Source organism: Pecten maximus, chromosome 19 (genome assembly GCF_902652985.1).
Source record: "Pecten maximus chromosome 19, xPecMax1.1, whole genome shotgun sequence".
NCBI lineage: Eukaryota > Metazoa > Mollusca > Bivalvia > Pectinida > Pectinidae > Pecten > Pecten maximus.
In genome coordinates, this window is record NC_047033.1 from 30156896 (window position 1) to 30179331 (window position 22436).

A 22436-nucleotide genomic window follows, 5' to 3' on the forward strand; every position below is an offset into this window, starting at 1 on the left:
CTACCCTGCCCTCTCCTCATACCGAGCCCTCACTCCTTCCACCTTACTACCCTGCCCTCTCCTCATACCGAGCCCTCACTCCCTCCCCCTGGCTTCCCTGCCCTCACTCCCTCCCCCTGACTACCCTGCACCTTTTCTCATTCCGAGCCCTCACTCCCTCCCCCTGGCTACCCTGCCCTCTCCTCATACCGAGCCCTCACTCCCTCCCCTGGCTACCCTGCCCTCTCCTCATACCGAGCCCTCACTCCCTCCCCCTGGCTACCCTGCCCTCTCCTCATACCGAGCCCTCACTCCCTCCCCCTGACTACCCTGCCCTCTCCTCATACCAAGCCCTCACTCCCTCCCCTGGCTACCCTGCCCTCACTCCCTCCCCCTGACTACCCTGCCCTCTCCTCATACCGAGCCCTCACTCCTTCCCCCTGATTACCGAGCCCTCACTCCCTCCCCCTGGCTTCCCTGCCCTCACTCCCTCCCCCTGGCTTCCCTGCCCTCACTCCCTCCCCCTGACTACCCTGCCCTCTCCTCATACCGAGCCCTCACTCCCTCCCCCTGACTACCCTGCCCTCTCCTCATACCGAGCCCTCACTCCCTCCCCCTGACTACCCTGCCCTCTCCTCATTCCGAGCCCTCACTCCCTCCTCCTGTCCCCTGCACCTTTTCTCATTCCGAGCCCTCACTCCCTCCCCCTGGCTGCCCTGCCCTCTCCCCATACAGAGCCTCACTCCCTCCCCCTGGCTACCCTGCCCTCTCCTCATACCGAGCCCTCACTCCCTCCCCCTGGCTACCCTGCCCTCTCCTCATACCGAGCCCTCACTCCCTCCCCCTGGCTACCCTGCCCTCTCCTCATACCGAGCCCTCACTCCCTCCCCCTGACTACCCTGCCCTCTCCTCATACCGAGCCCTCACTCCCTCCCCCTGACTACCCTGCCCTCTCCTCATTCCGAGCCCTCACTCCCTCCTCCTGTCCCCTGCACCTTTTCTCATTCCGAGCCCTCACTCCCTCCCCCTGGCTGCCCTGCCCTCTCCCCATACAGAGCCTCACTCCCTCCCCACAACTACCCTGCCCTCTCCTCAAAACGAGCCCTCACTCCCTCCCCACAACTACCCTGCCCTCTCCTCATTCCGAGCCCTCACTCCCTCCTCCTGTCCCCTGCACCTTTTCTCATAACTTCCAATCATATATTACATCCAGGAGTAAGTCAGACCCATCCCCTCAAACCCACATATATAATAAACATAGCAAAAGCATTACATTATTACTCCTCAGTTGTAGAAATTTTTGTTAAAAAGTAACATTCCTATCTTACTTGTTAATCATCTTTACTAGTGATAATATCTCCACATCTCACTATACAAACTCTTTCATCACTACCTATACCTGCCAACACCGAAATGTACATGATAAGCTTCCTCCCACATAACGACCATTAAAATATCAATTAAACCCACAGATCACACAATGACAGATTTGTGTACAGACTCTCCCCTGACAGCTCAGGTATTCCCCGCAAGGCTCGACTGTCCAATTAACATTTAATTAAAGATGTACAACCAACTTTCTGATGTAGAAAAATGCAACCTAATTAGATGTCTATTATCTACTCCATAAACTCTGTATGAACGGATGAAGAGCCACATCAACACTGACTAAAATAGTCTACCACATCAACACTGACTAAAATAGTCTACCACATCAACACTGACTAAAATAGTCTACCACATCAACACTGACTAAAATAGTCTGTCACATCAACACTGACTAAAATAGTCTGTCACATCAACACTGACTAAAATAGTCTATCACATCAACACTGACTAAAATAGTCTGTCACATCAACACTGACTAAAATAGTCTACCACATCAACACTGACTAAAATAGTCTACCACATCAACACTGACTAAAATAGTCTACCACATCAACACTGACTAAAATAGTCTATCACATCAACACTGACTAAAATAGTATACCACATCAACACTGACTAAAATAGTCTACCACATCAACACTGACTAAAATAGTCTGTCACATCAACACTGACTAAAATAGTCTATCACATCAACACTGACTAAAATAGTCTGTCACATCAACACTGACTAAAATAGTCTATTACATCAACACTGACTAAAATAGTCTGTCACATCAACACTGACTAAAATAGTATACCACATCAACACTGACTAAAATAGTATACCACATCAACACTGACTAAAATAGTCTGTCAAATCAACATTGACTAAAATCGTCTATTACATCACCACTGACTAAAATAGTTTATCTAATTCTCAAAAAAACTCAGAATAATTACAATTAGTACATCTATAAACTCTTTATAATCTTTACAAAAATCGAATTTTTTACTACAATCAGTAGCTAGGTCTATATATGTATCACAATGAAGGTTATCAAGACGGAGAGATTTTTTTCCACACCGTTAAATCCATCCATCCTCCCGATCTTTGAAGTGGTGATGGAACAGTTAAAAGCCTATGACACAATAACAGCATTTTATATTTAGACAAACAGCTTTTGTAAATCAAACACTTTGTCTTCCTCAATCATGGAATTGCTGTTAAATAAGACAACCAAAATATTCATCAAAGAGAACAGGCATACAGGTACGATGATGAAAACTTAAGTGATGGTGGTAAATTATACATGTAATGAACGCCATTTCATGACACTTTAGTTTGAAGAGTTATTTCATTCAGTTACTGAATATTACCAGCCATTAACAGCACTGTACAACACTGTTGAGTGCAATTTTATTCTCATTTCCCTACCAGAGTTGTTGCCCCTGTTTTTTTTCTAGCAGACCTGACTACATAGGATGACCCTGTCTGGGACTGAGTTTGCTCAATTGGTTAAAAAAAAAACTTTTTGCAACTTTGACGCTCTCATCAGTTTGATTCAGTCAGAATGGTCATTTTGTTATTCATTCAAACTAGAAAACTACTGATAACTTTGACAGTTAGACAAATTATCTCCCTTTAATTACATCCAAGAAAATAAAGACATGTCCAAAGGAAATTTTGAACAAAACAAAAATAAAAAAATGCGGTCTGAGGTTACATAAGCTGTAGTGATTGAATCAGTAAGCATTAAACAAATTTAGTGAAATTATATTCAAACAGACGACATTTCATCCAAGTTTTTATAAATGGGAGGCCTGCTGTAATGAGGGTTTTATCTATCAGCTAGTATAACAAATCTCATCATACCATTAGAGCTACAGACCAAGAGACTCCATGATCAGAGATGTGCAATTTCAATTCCTCAACTCTGAAGCACCTGTCTGTGTGAACCAATAAAAGAACACATGTCTAGTATATACCAGTATTCCTGGTTCCTCAGGAAGCTTACGTAGATCACAGACCATCCTGTCAGTTTGTGGTTTTGCCCATGGACAAGAAACTTTACCCAAATTGCTGATAAATGGAATAGCGTGTGACAGCCATAGGCCTCTTGTGTGTTGTGTGGAGAGGTAGCCACCAGCTACTACAACCTAACATTGAATGTCTCTGTGACTGTTCTCAGGCAATACATCAGCACACAAACAGAAATTGTTTTCGTTTTAAACTTCATGTTTCATGATTCTGTGTAGAATATTTTTAACACCATGTGCTTGTATAGTCTTTCTTAGTTCAGAAAATTTACAGTCTCTTTATAATATTTTTGAAAAAAAAATATGAAAGATGAATATTTTTCTTTTGAATTTCAGAATGAAAAGTACATATTGTATAACCGGTAAGGTACTTGAATGTTCATGTAGACATTAAACCTTTATTCTGAAGGATAACTCAGAGATTCTATCGTGACGAGCAGACATAAAGATCTTATCAACAATGATCACTTATATATTTAACTTTGCCCTAGAAAAACATTGCTGCTTGACCTCATTATGGTCAGTAAAACATTTGAAAAAAAATAATTCAAAATCTGGAACTGAGGGAAACTTGTTGTGACAATATAATATCATGATACACTGTATAAAGAAAATCTTTATATTAATAAAGTAAATAGGCACCAAAGCTATCCTTCAGAAATATGTATACTTAATTTTTTTTCATGCCTGCATGTGTTTCTGTTCCTGTCACCAAAACTTACCAGCTGATCAACTGGGATTTCATCATCTTATTCCTTATGAAGGCTGATTCAATTTTTTTTTATAATTTTTTTTGTATATCTCTCAATAAATTTCATTTCATTGATGATTGCAAAATTCACCTTATATACATATTTGCCATCAATACAGTGATTTTTACAGGACTTGTAAATTACAAAAATCTGCTGGTTATAGATACAGTGGAACCTCTATAAACCGAACATGCATGGGACATGACTATTTGTTCGGTTTATAGAGGGTTCGGTTTGGAGAAGTTGATCGAAAAATGACCGGTCAAATTCCGGATATAATTGGTTGGACGATGTTTTATTAGAATGCACCCGATTCCAAAACGGCACGTACATACTTAGACAATTTGGATTGTCTGAATAATATGCATATTATGAAAGTTAATCAATGTTTATATTGCAGAATATATAAGAAAGGCAAATGACTATAACAATAGTTTTAAACAGTATTTTCACATGTATAACTACACTTTACGATCGGCCTACATTTTGTTACATCCGGTGAAGCCTCGTCATGTGGATGGGGCCAATAGTCCGATACAGAATATTTTACACATCAAATAATATTAAAGGGTGTGAAGATGTTTTGTTTCAATATCAATTACAATTGATCAGATGATACTGGTCGTATTTCCGACATCGCTGTTGTCTAAAAAAAACATCACGGGCTTCTTTACGAAAACAACCCCTTTTGGGCCTCATTTAAATTAAATGCGAAACTCAGGCTTCTAGCTCTACTTGCATTGAGAAGATAAACGAAACGACGCGCTTCAATGAAGTGTGGCATTGTTTCATAATTGTCGTGTTGATTATACACTAGGCCTTCCGTCATAATGCCCCCTTGGGGTATATATTGGATACCTGTACAAATCACCTACGTAGGTCCCGAGACAATAAGGCTTCACACAATACCCGTCACAGTTGTTGTTTCACGGTTGACTGGCCTGACCTCGTGTCATAATCGCCCAGGTAAGGCCGGTTTTCAGAAGTAATTTTTGGTATATTTTAACAGGAACCGGACACAAAATCAGTCCGGTGTTCGGAATTCAGAGGGATCGGTATTTGGAAGTTTTTTAATACTATAATAAAGAAGGACCAATTCCGTACAATGACAATTCGTTCGGTATTCAGAGGTGTTCGGTTTTTAGAAGGTTCGGTTTTCGGAAGTTGCACTGTACATTGATACAAATATATGGTCACAATCCTAAACTCGAATCTGTGTCAATAAAGTGTTTGATTGAGCCAATATTTTTTGTGATCTGTGTCGATAACATGTTTGATTGGGCCAATATTTCATTGTGATCTGTGTCAATACAGTGTTTGATTGGGCCAATATTTATGTCAGTAGTAGATCTACAAGAGCCTCAATAAAAATGTCGAGTGGAGTCCTATAACTGTACAAGCTTTAATACTGATACCTTATCGAAACCACTATTATAGCAGGAAGGTTATAATTGAATTTAAATCCTTACTGAATTCTATTCAAAATTTATCATTTAAAAATAGCTAACCTTTGACCCCACATCATATCGTAATTTCATTTTTTTGAAATTCCTATTCAGAAAAATAGTCATGTGTTTGAACAATATGATTCATCTTAACCTTATTCCGTCAATATCAGAGATTACTTAGCAATAATATGGTCAATTAAACTGACCAATTCTATTTATAGAAAATCAAACACAACTTAAGGAAAGGTCAATATTCTTAGGTAAATTCGTCCTAATGGTCAGTAAAATCCTTATATAAACACCGGACGTTATGATAAATCTGGGGCTATATATATACAGACACTTACTGATGTTTGTACGGTGATATAAATGTAACTTAAGATCCTCTGTCAGGGCAGTTTTAATGGATTTTAAAGAGTTATGCAACTCAAAGAAAATATTTCATTTTAACAGCCTAAGGAATAGAGTGGTGACAGTTGATACAGTGTACAAAGTAAATTGATAGTTTTACGTTCAAAATATGACTTTCACTTAATGCTGTATGCTACATTTCACATGGCACTTTGTAGTTATCTGCCATTTAAGCAGTAGATGATAATACTTAACAAATTCAAAATGTCAGGTCATAAAATAGATAAATAACTTTAGTTTCAATTATAAAAGACAAACTCTTTTGTAAAAGAATACAATTTATATATACAGTTATCAACCCCTTAAATTAATCAATATTGATTCATTATTAAATTCTCAACCTGGATTCCTTAATCAAATATAGCACTCACTGACCAGTGGATTGGTCAGCAAATTGTGGACAGTTATGTACACCCGAGCCCCTTAAAGTGGTACTGAGTCCCTTGGGCCAGATTTTGATGACCATGCAGAAGCAGTGTTCAATGCCTGGACAAATATTGGCACAACCCACTCAGATACCTATACCTATATTATACAAACAGGTGTAAAAACATCACCTGTCCTAATTGGATTTTGTACAGGTGATAAAACCTCAGGTGATCTATCCCGACACCTGACCACACATACTAACACAGGTAGTTAATTAGAAAATGGCGAAATTGACAAACCGGGCAGGAATTTCACCTCAACTCTGAATTTTTAAGTTTTAGTAAGAACAGGGTTAGTTCTTCTATACATGGTACGGATTTTTATATAGAAACATTATTCATGATTTAAGGCTATGAATGACATCAAATCAGTAACATGTTGAGGTCAATTGTACTGATCATCTCCGATCTTCATTTGAGATACGTCATTGTACGATATTCTCCACTGATCGAGCTATATAGTACAGTGGCCAAAGTCTGTTGCAAAATATGAAAATTCAATCGATTGGTCCAGGACGTCACATGTCACATTGTTTTAACATAGAAACAATAGAGTGTGGATGTATACGCTATCTACCATCCATCAGTTTAATAATCTAACTCAAATGTCACAAAATAAGGCCAAAATATTAACCAAAATCAGATATATCAAATTAAAATTTTACGAAACTTTCGTATTATATTTGTATCTTTGATATATATATTTCTATAAAAGACGGTGGAACTGATGAATACTCGTATAATTTCGGACAGTGTGATTGCATGGATGGATACTTTATAGGATTGTATAAATATCCTTTCTATACTAATTGTGAACATAATATTTTATGCTAAATAAAATAATCATTATAGATATAGATATGTATATATATCTTACTTTGAATTTGAATAAGATCTGACCTTGAACACAAATTAGCACTGCACAGAGAAAAAGAAAACCTTCTATCAATTTATTATGCATGAATACTTTTCCCAGTGATGACAGTGAGGACCGTATTATCACATGAAATTTTAATTAAACTGTGAAGCTTTTTATGTCCCCACTAGAATTCTTCTTGTTTAATAAATGTACTTTAGTACTAATTCGGTTATAAACAGATGACATGAGCTGTTATTTATTAACGAAAACCTGTCACAATCCCAGGATACACTGACCTTATATATATGTATGTATGATTTAATATTAGGTCAAATTATCATAGATAAATAAAACTGACATCATCAAGATAAGTCTTCACAGAAACTATATTGTCATGATTAACAGGACTGTGGAAATTAATGAGAAACTGTGCATGTTAACAGACAAACAATGAATGAATGAATGAATGAATGAATGAATGAATTAATTGTTTAATGAATGAATGAAAGAATTGTTGAATGAATGAATGAATGAATGAATGAATGAATGAATGAATTGTTGAATGAATGAATGAATGAATGAATGAAAGAATTGTTGAATGAATGAAGAATTGTTGAATGAATGAATGAATGAATGAATGAAAGAATTGTTGAATGAATGAATGAATGAATTAATTAATTAATTAATTGTTGAATGAATGAATGAAAGAATTGTTGAATGAATGAAAGAATTGTTGAATGAATGAATGAATGAATTAATTAATTCATTAATTGTTGAATGAATGAATGAATGAATGAATGAATGAAAGAATTGTTGAATAAATGAAAGAATTGTTGAATGAATGAAAGAATTGTTGAATGAATAAATGAATGAAAGAATTGTTGAATGAATGAATGAACTTACTCCTTGAATGAACAAAAGAATTGTTGAATGAATGAATGAAATCTATTTGATTACATTGTATTTAAATACATCTGATTTCTCTCTCAAAAATTTTAAGATTATAGAGACAAATTTGATCATATTTATTACATTTTACACTATATATGAAGAGGATGACTATAGTTCCATATGCTAGCTTCCTTCCCCCAATTTCCAACACCACATCAGCAACCATTATCTCACTTCTCCCCTCCATATATAATTACTATGTAACCCTTTCCTTTTCATTATATTTTCTGAAAATAAAATCCACAAGTTATATGAAAAATAAGATTTAAAGTTAAAGTTAAAAACTTACCATGATCAAACCCTATAAACCAGGTAGAGAAATTTTTTCCGTCCTTTTTACCCCGAATCATTGTTGATATCTTCCTCGACACTTAATCAATATGTCTTGGTGATCACCACCATGCTGCTATGAAATCCATTGTCAAGTAAAAACACTGGAGACAAGACAAACTCATATCTCCTCTGATACAGGTATCAGCGATTTAAAACGGTTAAAATCTCGTACGAATAATCAACAAATCCGACAGATCAAAGGTATAAATGGGTATATATATATATATATGTACAGTACACTATATATATATATACAAATCAGCACATGGGAACAGGTGTGTGAAATTTTCTCCAAATAGACTTTTTCACCTGTGATATTCCCTCCATGATTAAAGAACACACAAACAGCAACACAAATAGCACACGTGTAAAATCCTAGGGGTATCCTCAACCACTGCCAGGGATAAATTTAGAGTATTGTAGCAGTATGTATATGGCTCTCTGCTTTCTACCTGATAAATGGCAGGCTGTCACCGATGACATCATCAGGGTCAGAGGTCAAGCCTACAGGTAAATCTCGTCTGTTGATCAGAGAGATAGGTGAGACAGACTGCCAGGTGTGGTCAGATAAGTGAAAGTGAGTAAGAAATTGTCCACTCCTGTCTGACCAAGGTCCAGCCTGATTCATCTTTTATCTACATAGCCAGATATTTTATCCAATTTACTTCGGTTTAAATACTTTCCTGCAGGTGAATGGTGCTTTGTGAGGGAATGAGTCAAGGGAGGTAACTCTTATAAAAAAAAGACAAAAAATCAAAAACCAGAAAAATTGAGAAATGAAACAAGTTGTTACATTGCACACTCTTACCATCCATTTCCTCCTGTAGAGAATACAAAACTGAAAAGTTGAGAAATTTAAACAAATTTAACATTAAAGAGTAATTATTATGTATTAATGAATACTGTAAACAAAAACAAAAAAAGTGAAATCTATCACTAAATTTACATTCAGAGAGATTAACTGATTTTTTTTTTTTCAAACTCAATTTTTTGTTAACTTCCAAGAATTAATTCAAATTCAGTCACATATTTTCAGTACATCTGATGATATTTAACTAAATTAATTTTTGAACAATATAAAATTTGCATGAGAAAACCTCAGAAATTTAAAATGTAAACAAATTTGAGGTAGACCTCTCTCAGGCCTTTGGCGTAGGTAATGATGGTATAGTTATGGTTATACCGCAACAATCTCAAACGTCATTGTCACAGTAACCTATGGCGTATTTAAGGATAAAATTATCAGATTCAAAATTAATGACCCTGCAAACACAAACTTAAACTTTATTTCATTTCTCTTCTCAAGATTAGATGTACAGAGAAAAATATATTTACCAACAAAGCAAATTTGATGCATGTGGAGGACAGACCATGTGGAGGACAGATCGTGTGGAGGACAGATCATGAGGACAGACAGATCGTAGGGAGGACAGACCATGTGGAGGACAAATCATGTGGAGGACAGATCGTGTGGAGGACAGATCATGGGGAGGACAGATTGTGTGGAGGACAGGTCATGTGGACAGATCGTGTGGAGGACAGATCATGTGGAGGACAGATCATGTGGAGGACGGATCATGTGGAGGACGGATCATGTGGAGGACAGATCATGTGGAGGACAGATTGTGTGGAGGACAGATCGTGTGGAGTACAGATCGTGTGGACAGATCGTGTGGAGTACAGATCATGTGGAGGACAGATCGTGTGGAGGACAGATCGTGTGGAGGACAGATCATGAGACTATTTGGAACATAATTTTTATAAATCTGCATAGATTTCTTAACTTTTTGACATTTTTTAATTGTTAAATTGTTCAGAAAAAAAATGAAGTCTTTCATTTTTTAATTTTCCAGTAAACAATTTACCTAGACAACTAACAATGGCTATAGGTCTATAATTTTTTGGATCAGATATTGAACCCTTATTTTGTATATTGGAATATTTGAAACTTAAAATTATATACCTTTGTATATCATATTAATTACTGTATTTTAAGTATCCTGATTTCTCTGCATGAGTCTGATGTGAAACTGATATAATTAAATTACTCTCAAAATAATATGTAATGTGACAATTATCTGCAATATTTAAGAAAAATGTCACAATTAACTCAGTCCTACATATGTATTCGATCAAGCGAGCTAGAATATTAGGATACCAGTCTCCAGTAAAACTAAGTCTTGGTAACAATAGTTATTGACCTGTGTACCTATGTATATATATTGTACCTAGACAACTCCTACCTCCATATACAATGTATATAGTTAACCTGTCTATAGTGACAATTTTCCTGCTTTCCTTTGAGCTGTCTTTCTAGACAGGTTTGACTGTATCTGTTAGACTGACCACCACCCCTACTTTTTGTACAGAATTGACCAGCTATGATTTAAGTTTCATACAGGATTATCTCCCTTTAGTTTGAAACTTGACATTTCATAGCAACAAAACATACCTCATTTTTAATTTCCGATTTTTATGATCAAGGAATATACATATAATCTATAATATCTAATCAATATTCAACAAAATTATTTTAGAAAAGAAATCAAGGAGCTCCATTGGAAGATGGAGAATCAATATCAAGGAGGTCTAGCTAGAAGCTAATAACTTAAAAATACAGGATCATAGGAAGAATTTAGGTCCCAGAGGAGCGGTTCAATGAGGTTGGGGAGGTTGAGCTAAAGGGGATGTAATTGGGCTGGGGGCAGGACTGGTCCCAGAGGGGCGGTAATGAGGCTTACGGTGGAGGAGGCATCAGAAGGGTGGTAATTGGGCTGTGGCTGGGGGAGGCCTTGGAGGTAAAGGGCTGGGGATGGAAAAGGCTGCCCAGGGATTGAAGTAATAGAGCTGGGGATGGAAGGTGGGGGTGGGGAGATGGGGGGTGGGGGGTGGGGGGTGGGGGATGGGGGGTGGGGGTGGGGGCTGAGGGGAGGTAATGAGGCTGGGGGTGGGGGAGACCCTGAGGGGAGGTAATGAGGCTGGGGGTGGGGGAAACCCTGAGGGGAGGTAATGAGGCTGGGGGTGGGGGAGACCCTGAGGGGAGGTAATGGAGTTAGGGGTGGGAAGATCCTGAGGGGAGGTAATGGAGTTAGGGGTGGAGGAGACCCTGAGGGGAGGTAATGGAGCTAGGGGTGGGGGGAAACTCTGAGGGGAGGTAATGGAGTTAGGGGTGGGGGAGACCCTGAGGGGAGGTAATGGAGTTAGGGGTGGGGGAGACCTTGAGGGGAGGTAATGGAGTTAGGGGTGGGGGAGACCTTGAGGGGAGGTAATGGAGCTAGGGGTGGGGGAGTAACCATGAACCCATTAAAGCATGTCATGAAAACTTGTTTGTACTTTTTTAATGATCATATGTGTACCCATGAAAATGCCATTAATAAATATTATTTGGCCATTAAATGAACATTAAATCTCGGAATGCAACATATAAAATAAATAAATGGGCATTAAATTAATAATCATGGGCTTTAATTCCTGTAGCAGATTTGATTAATGGTCATTAGTATTGATAAGTTACAATGTTAATAGCCATTAATTCCTTGAAATAAATTCAGTGTTGACCTTAATGGTCATTTTTTTTTTTTTTTTTTGTTAATGCTCATTGTTTCATTGAATATGATTACTATCAAATCTAACTTAATGGCTATTAAATTTGTGACTGTTACATTAATGGCCCTTAATTGTATTTTGTATTTCTGATTACATACAGAAATTAAATCAATTGCCATTAAATCAATTTTAATGGGCATTGTTATGCTATAATTTGCTTATAAAACATAGGTATTTATATCTGCTAGCTATAAATGGAAATTAAAGGTAATATAATGGCCATTAATTGGTTCTTGAGCCATTATTCATTTAAACAGATTATAACTGACATATTCCTGGGATTAGTGTGAAGAAATGACCTGTTATCCCTAATTATAACCACACAAAAATAGTCTAATTTATCGATATACATATACATGTATATATACATGTATAATAAATTGCAACTGACCAGCTGCTTTTTCACTTTTTAAGACAAATTCAAAAAAGAAATACTATTGACAGACAAATCATAGTATCATTCATTATCAGCTCTTAATTGTTAATTTCATATCATAAACTGACATACCAGATTTTGGAAAAAAAAGTCGCAAGTTCCCAGATCTAGAGAAAAACAGATATACATGTGTACACCAAATATCTGCTTAATGCTCCCAGTTACTGGTCCTCGAACACGTAGTACCTCAAATGTTCTTGGAGGTAAAATGTTGGACATCTTAACCAGTACCATTGTCCAATCCAACACAGCTGTTTATTTCGGTGAAATGTGAATGTAAATATTGACACTGTCTTCACAGCACTTCCAAATAATGATGAATGCAATACAAATGTATCGCAAGGCTATTCTTTTAAAATATCAACCTGCGTGACCTCTGGCCATGGATTTCAAGGCAAAATATAGAACAATATATTGCTGTATATCCATGGATGAATTTCCAATTATTTTTTGCATGTGCCTAAAATACACCAAGTCCTGGGTTGGTTTACTTATTTTACAAGGATAGCCCTGTAAGACGTAATATTACAACATAACTCAGAAGAATGGACAAAAAACTTGCAACTTTGATTAAGTATGTAATCTGTATAACAATCAAATGCTATACATTAATCTGTAATCTTAACATGTGTATCTGTCTGTTAAGAATGATGATATGACAATCGTAGCCTGTATCATTAACCTGTGATTTAAAGCTTACAATGGAGTTTTAATGGGCAGATATATGATTTAATGAACATTATTTTTTTTCTTCTATCCGATTTAATGGCCATTGACTTCCCATTAACTTATTTAAATTTTGCTTCAAATGTTAATGGGCCCTTAATTTTTGACGTTTTAATGGTCAATCAATGACCATTAATTGTTTATTTCATGGCCATTGATTTTAGTAAACCTGAATTCATGGGCATTTTAATGCCTATTACAATTTCATTTAATGGGACTAATTAATGCCCATTAAGCCTTTCATTAAAAATTGTTAATGGGCGAGTTCATGGTCATTAAATTTTAGTTCCATTAATGGGCAGTTAATGGTTGATTTTCACAAAATGTTGAATTTAATTCCCATTATTTTTTAACCTTTTAATGGGAATTTAATGTGATATTAATTGGTAAGTTAATGGCTTAGTGTTCATGGGATTTTCATGGGACATTAATGGTGATGCATCCAGTAGTGTCCCCTCAGGGCCTTCCCAACCCTAGCTCCATGACCTCCCCTCAGGGCCTTCCCACCTCTAACTCCATTACCTCCCCTCAGGGCCTTCCCACCCCTAGCTCCATGACCTCCCCTCAGGGCCTTCCCACCCCTAATTCCACTACCTCCCCTCAGGGCCTCCCCCACCCCCAGCCTCATTACCTCCCCTCAGGGCCTCCCCAACCCCTCACTCCATTACCTCCCCTCAGGGCCTTCCCACCCCTAACTCCATTACCTCCCCTCAGGGCCTCCTCCACCCCTAACTCCATTACCTCCCCTCAGGGCCTCCTCCACCCCTAACTCCATTACCTCCCCTCAGGGCCTCCCCTACCGGTGGGGAGGCGCTGAGGGGAGGTCATGGAGCTAGGGGGGGGGGGGGAGACCTTGAGGGGAGGTAATGGAGTTAGGGGTGGGGAAGACATTGAGGGGAGGTAGTGGAGTTAGGGGTTGGGGAGGCCCTGAGGGGAGGTAATGAGGCTGGGGGTGGGGGAGGCCCTGAGGGGAGGTAATGGAGTTAGGGGTGGGAAGGCCCTGAGGGGAGGTAATGGAGTGAGGGGTTGGGGAGGCCCTGAGGGGAGGTCATGGAGTTAGAGGTGGGAAGGCCCTGAGGGGAGGTAATGAGGCTTACGGTGGAGGAGGCATCAGAAGGGCGAATTGGGCTGTGGCTGGGGGAGGCCTTGGAGGTAAAGGGCTTGGGATGGAAAAGGCTGCCCAGGGATTGTAGTAATAGAGCTGGGGGTGGAAGGTGGGGGTGGGGAGATGGGGGGTGGAGGGTGGGGGGGGGGGGGGGGGGATGGGGGGGGGGGGCTGAGGGGAGGTAATGAGGCTGGGGGTGGGGGAGACCCTGAGGGGAAGTAATGAGGCTGGGGGTGGGGGAGGCCCTGAGGGGAGGTAATGGAGTTAGGGGTGGGAAGGCCCTGAGGGGAGGTAATGGAGTGAGGGGTTGGGGAGGCCCTGAGGGGAGGTCATGGAGTTAGAGGTGGGAAGGCCCTGAGGGGAGGTAATGAGGCTTACGGTGGAGGAGGCATCAGAAGGGCGAATTGGGCTGTGGCTGGGGGAGGCCTTGGAGGTAAAGGGCTTGGGATGGAAAAGGCTGCCCAGGGATTGTAGTAATAGAGCTGGGGGTGGAAGGTGGGGGTGGGGAGATGGGGGGTGGAGGGTGGGGGTGGGGGGGGGGAGATGGGGGGGGGCTGAGGGGAGGTAATGAGGCTGGGGTGGGGGAGACCCTGAGGGGAAGTAATGAGGCTGGGGATGGGGGAAACCCTGAGGGGAGGTAATGAGGCTGGGGGTGGGGGAGACCCTGAGGGGAGGTAATGGAGTTAGGGGTGGAGGAGACCCTGAGGGGAGGTAATGGAGCTAGGGGTGAGGGGAAACTCTGAGGGGAGGTAATGGAGTTAGGGGTGGGATAGACCCTGAGGGGAGGTAATGGAGTTAGGGGTGGGGGAGACCTTGAGGGGAGGTAATGGAGCTAGGGGTGGGGGAGGCCCTGAGTGGAGGTTATGGAGTTAGGGGTGGGGGAGACCTTTAGGAGAGGTAATGAAGTTGGTGTTGGGGAAGACCTTGAGGGGAGGTAATGGAGTTAGGGGTGGGGAGACCCCGAGGGGAGGCCCTGAGGGGAGGTCATGGAGCTAGGGGGGGGGGGGGGACCTTGAGGGGAGGTTATGGAGTAAGGGGTGGGGGGGGGGGGGGGGGGGGGAAGACCTTGAGGGGAGGTAATGGAGTGAGGGGTTGGGGAGGCCATGAGGGGAGGCCCTGAGGGGAGGTAGTGGAGTTAGGGGTGGGGGAGACCCTGAGGGGAGGTAATGAAGCTAAGGGTGGGGAGAACCTGAGGGGAGGTAATTGGGCTGTGGGAGGAGGCCCCCCCCCCCCCCCCCCCCCCCCCCCTAAGGGACCGGTCAAACTTAAATTTATAGTTCTATTTGATCATCTATTTCTCATATAATTTAATTTTTAACTGCTCAAATTATCTGTACAACATCATCAGTGATGTGACCTTTAACTAAAGGTCATTTGATCAACTTGGAGTAAAGAATTATACACACAACTGTCAATGTGCAGCAGTGTTTGAAGACTTGTGTTTTAAATGTCCTCAATGAAAATCCGAGCTATTCACACCAAACATGCTGACTATATGCATATAGCTGTACATGATACTGGGTTAACACAACATAGAACATGTTTGAGCTATTTACAGCTTTTATCTTACATATACCGACCAGGACAAAATCTACACAATATGTCATTGTAAGTTGAAAATTTACATTTTATAAATTAACATACCTTTTCATCAGCTGAACATTTCCAACAGATGTTTTTTAAACTCCATACTCAGAAAACTGATATTTCCAGTTTTACTACCACCATGAGTTTGTTTACAATACGTCCAGCCGACAAAAGTAGATTTATCAATACGAGAAAAGCATTTTTTTTTTCCGTAAAACTTGTTGTAAGTTCTGGCTGCACTTCTATCTCTGATGTATTTACCTGTCGATATGTCGGCCACATTCCTCTATGTATTACACTGTATTTGTAGGACATGTCAATTTTTTTTTGTATATCTGTCCTAATAGTCAAGGTGTAATACGTCACCGTAGGGTATACAAACAAGCTACACATGGATTACGTGAGCAATTAACACCTAAAAATTATATTATGAAAAAATAATATACTTTATTTCATTTATCTTAGAAATTTGCCAGAAATATTTCGTCTTACACCTTAAAAATCTTGATTTAATGTTTGATAATGTTTTCATTGAAGTATTTCATGGATATTCATTTTTTCATCTCAAAAAAAATCAAAATGCAACATGAAAAGACAGTTAAATGATTTCCGCAGGCTATTTCATTTGAAATGTGTTTTTTTCTGTCTATGATAATGACCTTTACTCTAAGTGTCTCTCTGCCTTGCGGTGTCGTTATGTACCTCAAAGATATCAGTTTTACGTCGCAGCAAAGTCTCTGTGTATCTATATTTATTAATAAATACAATAAACTGTTTAAAGTTTTTTAGTTTTTTTTTTCTAAATAAGCTTAGGCTGGAAAAACATAGCCAATGGAATTTCTGAATGGATTTCTTAAAATCAAGGACAAATCTAAGCTAGATGTCTGCAAAGTAAACAAAACAATTTTATTCTTAATGCTGGGAAACTTTCCAAAGTAACATATTCAGTATTAAAACAAGAGGCCCAGCAGACCTGCATCATTAACTGTTCATTACCATAAAAAGAGGCCCAACAGACCTGCATCATTAACTATTCATCACCAAAACAAGAGGCCCAGCAGACCTGTATCATTAACTGTTCATTACCAAAACAAGAGGCCCAGCAGACCTGTATCATTAACTGTTCATCACCAAAACAAAAGGCCCAGTAGACCTGTATCATTAACTGTTCATCACCAAAACAAGAGGCCCAACAGACCTGTATCATTAACTGTTCATTACCAAAACAAGAGGCCCAGCAGACCTGTATCATTAACTGTTCATCACCAAAACAAAAGGCCCAGTAGACCTGTATCATTAACTGTTCATCACCAAAACAAGAGGCCCAGCAGACCTGTATCATTAACTGTTCATCACCAAAACAAGAGGCCCAGCAGACCTGCATCATTAACTGTTCATTACCAAAACAAGAGGCCCAGCAGACCTGTATCATTAACTGTTCATTACCAATACAAGAGGCCCAGCAGACCTGTATCATTAACTGTTCATTACCAAAACAAGAGGCCCAGCAGACCTGTATCATTAACTGTTCATTACCAAAACAAGAGGTCTGATGGTCTCGATAAAATAAGAATACTGTGTTACATATACCAGTGTGTAATACCTGAACACCTCAGTAGCGTAGTCGCTGAGGCAGAAACGTCACTGAATGGGACGATTCCTCTGATAAATATCTCGCTACACTTCAGTTAGTACTTTAATTTTATCGACCAGAATATATCTCAATATCTTATACATATTGATAATATTAGTTTTTATAAAATTACTATCAATCCAAGTCCAAATGTAACTTATATAATCTCCAGACTCCATATCCCAGGGCCAATTAGTTCTCCCCTCATTGAGCTAAACAAGCTATGCATGAACACACATTTTCTAAAATTGTATTAAAAAAAACATTTTGTTTTTAAGCATTCCCTTTTTTGTCTTCAATTGATAATTTAATAGTTAATACAGATACAATTTTTCTGTTTAAATTTTAAAATGTTTGAAAATATGCAAGTTTTCATTAAGTTGAACAGACTTTAAAGTGATTCAAATCTGCAGGTTTATGAAGAGTAAATATTTAAAGATATACATCAATTTTGAAGATTACATTCATATTATAAAGATTAAAATCATTTGTATTTTATGTACTTTTCCGTGTGAGCATATATTCAAGCTGGCACCAGTTTAGTTTTGAATCAGTATGACAATAGAGCTGCTAATACCCAAATGTACACAGCATACTGGTTACACTCACAGTCGACAATACATACATCTATCACATACTGTTGGGTTGTCTCCCTTGAGAACCTAGATCTTAAAGGACAAAATACATTTGATATGTAGTAGTAATTAAAACTAAATGGGACAGTTGTCATATGATATCTCAATATCATACACCTTAGAATACCATGTTACACATTTTAACTATGAGACAAAGTTATACTATAAACTACGTAGCCAGTACAATAATATCACCAATTGCCAATTCAATTTTATTTTCATAATTATTTAGAGATTAAGTGGCCATTCAGCTCTATCTAGATACATCTAAATTAACATTTATACATCAGCAAAGTTTGTGCAACTAAACAAAAACAAAAAACAAAAGAACAAAATTCTTTTGTGTCATTTTGATTGTTATAATATGTTTTATATTATTCTAAAATGTAAATTTCAATTTAAAAAGAAAAGTTAATACAAAATCACTCTAATAATTCAAAATATTTTTTATCATAAAATCAAGCAGTATTTGTATACAGAGCAGCCCGCTTATTTGCATAGCCCTTTTTCCATGACAAAATATGCAAATAACCGGAGTATTCGTATAGGCGGAGTTGGGTTTTGGCCCCTCTTATACACATGTAGATAGTCAGGTCGATAATCAAAATGGGCACTATATGATTGCTTACGTTATTTGCATTATATTTATAATATATTTTAAAAAACATTATTTAAGATATAAGAGTAATTAGGAAATACATGGGTTGTTATTCTGTATATGTTAATAAATCTGTAAATTGGATTTATCTCCCCTTGACTACAAACACCGTTAGAAGATCTTAATCAACAGCTGTCCTTAAATGAACAATACAAAACTGAGTTTGAGCAACATTTTTATAACAGAGCTTACTATTTCTTACATTAAAATACATTCAGTAGATAAGCTTGATCTTTAAGAAATATTGACATTTTAAAGCTTTTTTTGTAATTATCTATACTTTTTCAAATCATGAGCATATATATTCACATGTGAATCACTGATGGAGAAATTCTGTCCTTCCCATTGGTTTCAATGTGATAATTACATCCAGTAGTAAAGTATTCTTTTTCTTAGACTAATTCATTTCGACCATGCAAATAAAATACAAAAATCTTTTATGTCAGAATTAACTTTCTGAAAAGATATAACACATTTGTAAAATGTACAATATTTTACAGATTGTCTGAGATCATCTCAAGCATCAGACTGATCATGATCACAGAATTAGACATAAAATTAAGAATCAGACTTGATTAACTAGCTAGTGTTGTCACAAAATCAAGTTAAAATCTGACTGACCCTGATCAGAGAACAAGTTACAATTTAAGTCCAACTGTGATCACAAAATCAAGCATCAGACTGACCAAGATTACAGAATCAAACACAAAATAAAGCATCAGCCTGACCAAGATCACAGAATCAAACACAAAATCACGCATCAGACATAACGATGATAGCATCATCAAGCACCAGACTGACTGTGATCACATTATCAATCATCGTGCTAATGATGATCAGGGATATAAATAAGCATTCTACTTACCATGATCATCGTCCTCCCTCATTTTGTGTGAAGGAAACACGCCAGCCAGGGCGGGTCGCTGTCGTACCACAGACTGGAGGGAAGTACTCTTGAAGGACGAGTAGAGGGATGGATCATAGCCACTGTCACTCTCATTGTCAGCTGTAAATAATCATTAATGTTAATTAGACAGACAGGTGGGTAGGACAGGTCTCAAGACAGACAGACAGACAGGTGGGTAGGTCAGGTCTGTAGACAGACAGACAGACAGGTGGGTAGGTCAGGTCTGTAGACAGACAGATAGACAGGTGGATAGGGTAGGTCTAAAGACAGACAGACAGACAGACAGACAGGTGGATAGGGTAGGTCTCAAGACAGACAGACAGACAGACAGACAGGTGGGTAGGACAGGTCTCAAGACAGACAGACAGACAGGTGGATAGGGTAGGTCTAAAGACAGACAGACAGACAGGTGGGTAGGTCAGGTCTGTAGACAGACAGACAGGTGGGTATGTCAGGTCTGTAGACAGACAGACAGACAGGTGGGTAGGTCAGGTCTGTAGACATGCAGACAGATAGACAGGTGGATAGGGTAGGTCTCCAAACAGACAGACATGTGGGTAGGACAGGTCTCAAGACAGACAGACAAGTGGGAAGGACAGGTCTCCAGACAGACAGACAGACAGGTGGGTAGGTCAGGTCTGTAGACAGACAGGTGGGTATATAACAGCAGAGAAAATTGGTCTGTAATATGATCTTCATAAGATTGTTTACATTGTAAATAAAAAGGGTTTTTTTTTATTGATAAGTGTGTTTACACTGGTGGTCTTTATAGACAGTGGTTTGTTATATACAGGTGACTTTTATAGACAGGTGTTTGTTATATACAGGTGACCTTTATATACAGTGGTTTGTTATATACAGGTGACCTTTATATATAGTGGTTTGTTATATACAGGTGACCTTTATATACAGTGGTTTGTTATATACAGGTGACCTTTATATACAGTGGTTTGTTATATACAGGTGACCTTTATATATAGTGGTTTGTTATATACAGGTGACCTTTATATATAGTGGTTTGTTATATACAGGTGACCTTTATAGACAGTGGTTTGTTATATACAGGTGACCTTTATAGACAGTGGTTTGTTATATACAGGTGACCTTTATAGACAGATGTTTGTTATATACAGGTGACCTCTATGTGACCTTTATATATAGTGGTTTGTTATATACAGGTGACCTCTATGTGACCTTTATATATAGTGGTTTGTTATATACAGGTGACCTCTATGTGACCTTTATATATAGTGGTTTGTTATATACAGGTGACCTCTATGTGACCTTTATATATAGTAGTTTGTTATATACAGGTGACCTATATGTGACCTTTATATATAGTGGTTTGTTATATACAGGTGACCTCTATTTGACCTTTAAAGACAGGTTAGAATCTATACATCATTATATGTACCAATACAAAGTACTTACAGCGATTGTCAATCTCATTTAATATGTCCTCGAACCTGAGATACATTTCGGTTGTGTTCATCTTAGATGTAGTAACTTCCTAATTTACATGTAAATCTCGTTAACAGGTAAATCTGTACCATTGTCAAAACAGGTAGTAGTAAACATCAAAAGTATCCTGCCATCACAGAAGGCCTCCATAGCTTAAAAACCTGCTCCAGGATTCATCAATATCACAATCAATTTCCGCAAATGAGAAAACACATTTTCTGCTACATACAAGTGTACATTCAATATTCCATATCCAAACTCATTTTGATTGAGAATTACACGTAGATTACGAAAAATACCAGCTGATGTAATTTCGTCCCGGAATAAACTCCTTCTGAATATTGTGGATATGGAGTTTCCTCTATGTAATATTGTTGACAAGGAATTTCTGTCCCAGTCAAGGTGTCAAAACACCTTTGACATGACCTTGAAGGATCCATTCAATACACACAATTTCCTATCGAATTTTAAACAAAGCAACTGACAACAAAATAAACAAACAACAGATTCTGCATCATACGCACTGTCGATCTGTATCAGAGACTTTCTACAATTCTACAACTGTTACAAATAAAACGTTCTGGTGATTCAGACCTCCAATCCTATTATATACTACAACATTAACTAGTCAACCGTGACCTCATTAATTATTTCTAATTCTTATGCATGACTTCACAAACGTTTGTCTCATTTGAGTATAATGAAAAACCTCCTGTTGAGTTTCAGATGTGCAACTTCAAAAATATCTTATAATGCAGCAGTCAATTAAAATCAATGTTATTGTATAAATTAAGTTCGAAGACGTCGGTAAAATATTCAGAAATGCAGATCTATGGTAATATATTATACACTTTGATTCGTGATGAGATTTTGACAAGAAATGATTTATAGACAATGCCTGATCTGACTAAACAAAAATTTTGACTGGAAACTTTGACTAAAATTGTACTAATCCGTTTAACCCATCAAACCTTCACTAGATTCTGATGACAATTTACTCATGGAAAACTAATTGAGAAATCTTTCATTATGTATAAAAATGACTTTATTATGTGAAACTGACTAAATGGATTAAAAGAAAACTTAAGGAATGACAGATGACTAAAAATTGATTAA

The 22436-nt window shown here is 38.3% G+C and overlaps 1 protein-coding gene across 2 annotated transcripts in view; it reads right to left on the reverse strand.

Moving 5' to 3' along the window:
• Window positions 1-22436, reverse strand: part of LOC117318172 (titin homolog) — a 142062-nt gene that overhangs the window by 80601 nt on the left and 39025 nt on the right. The window contains exon 5 of one of the 2 annotated variants that reach the window (XM_033873193.1): window positions 19818-19958. In XM_033873193.1, the coding sequence (XP_033729084.1) occupies window positions 19818-19958 (141 nt within the window). Of the gene's footprint in view, window positions 1-8522; window positions 9053-19817; window positions 19959-22436 lie in introns of those variants that run through there. The other variant, XM_033873194.1, reaches the window with a different exon arrangement.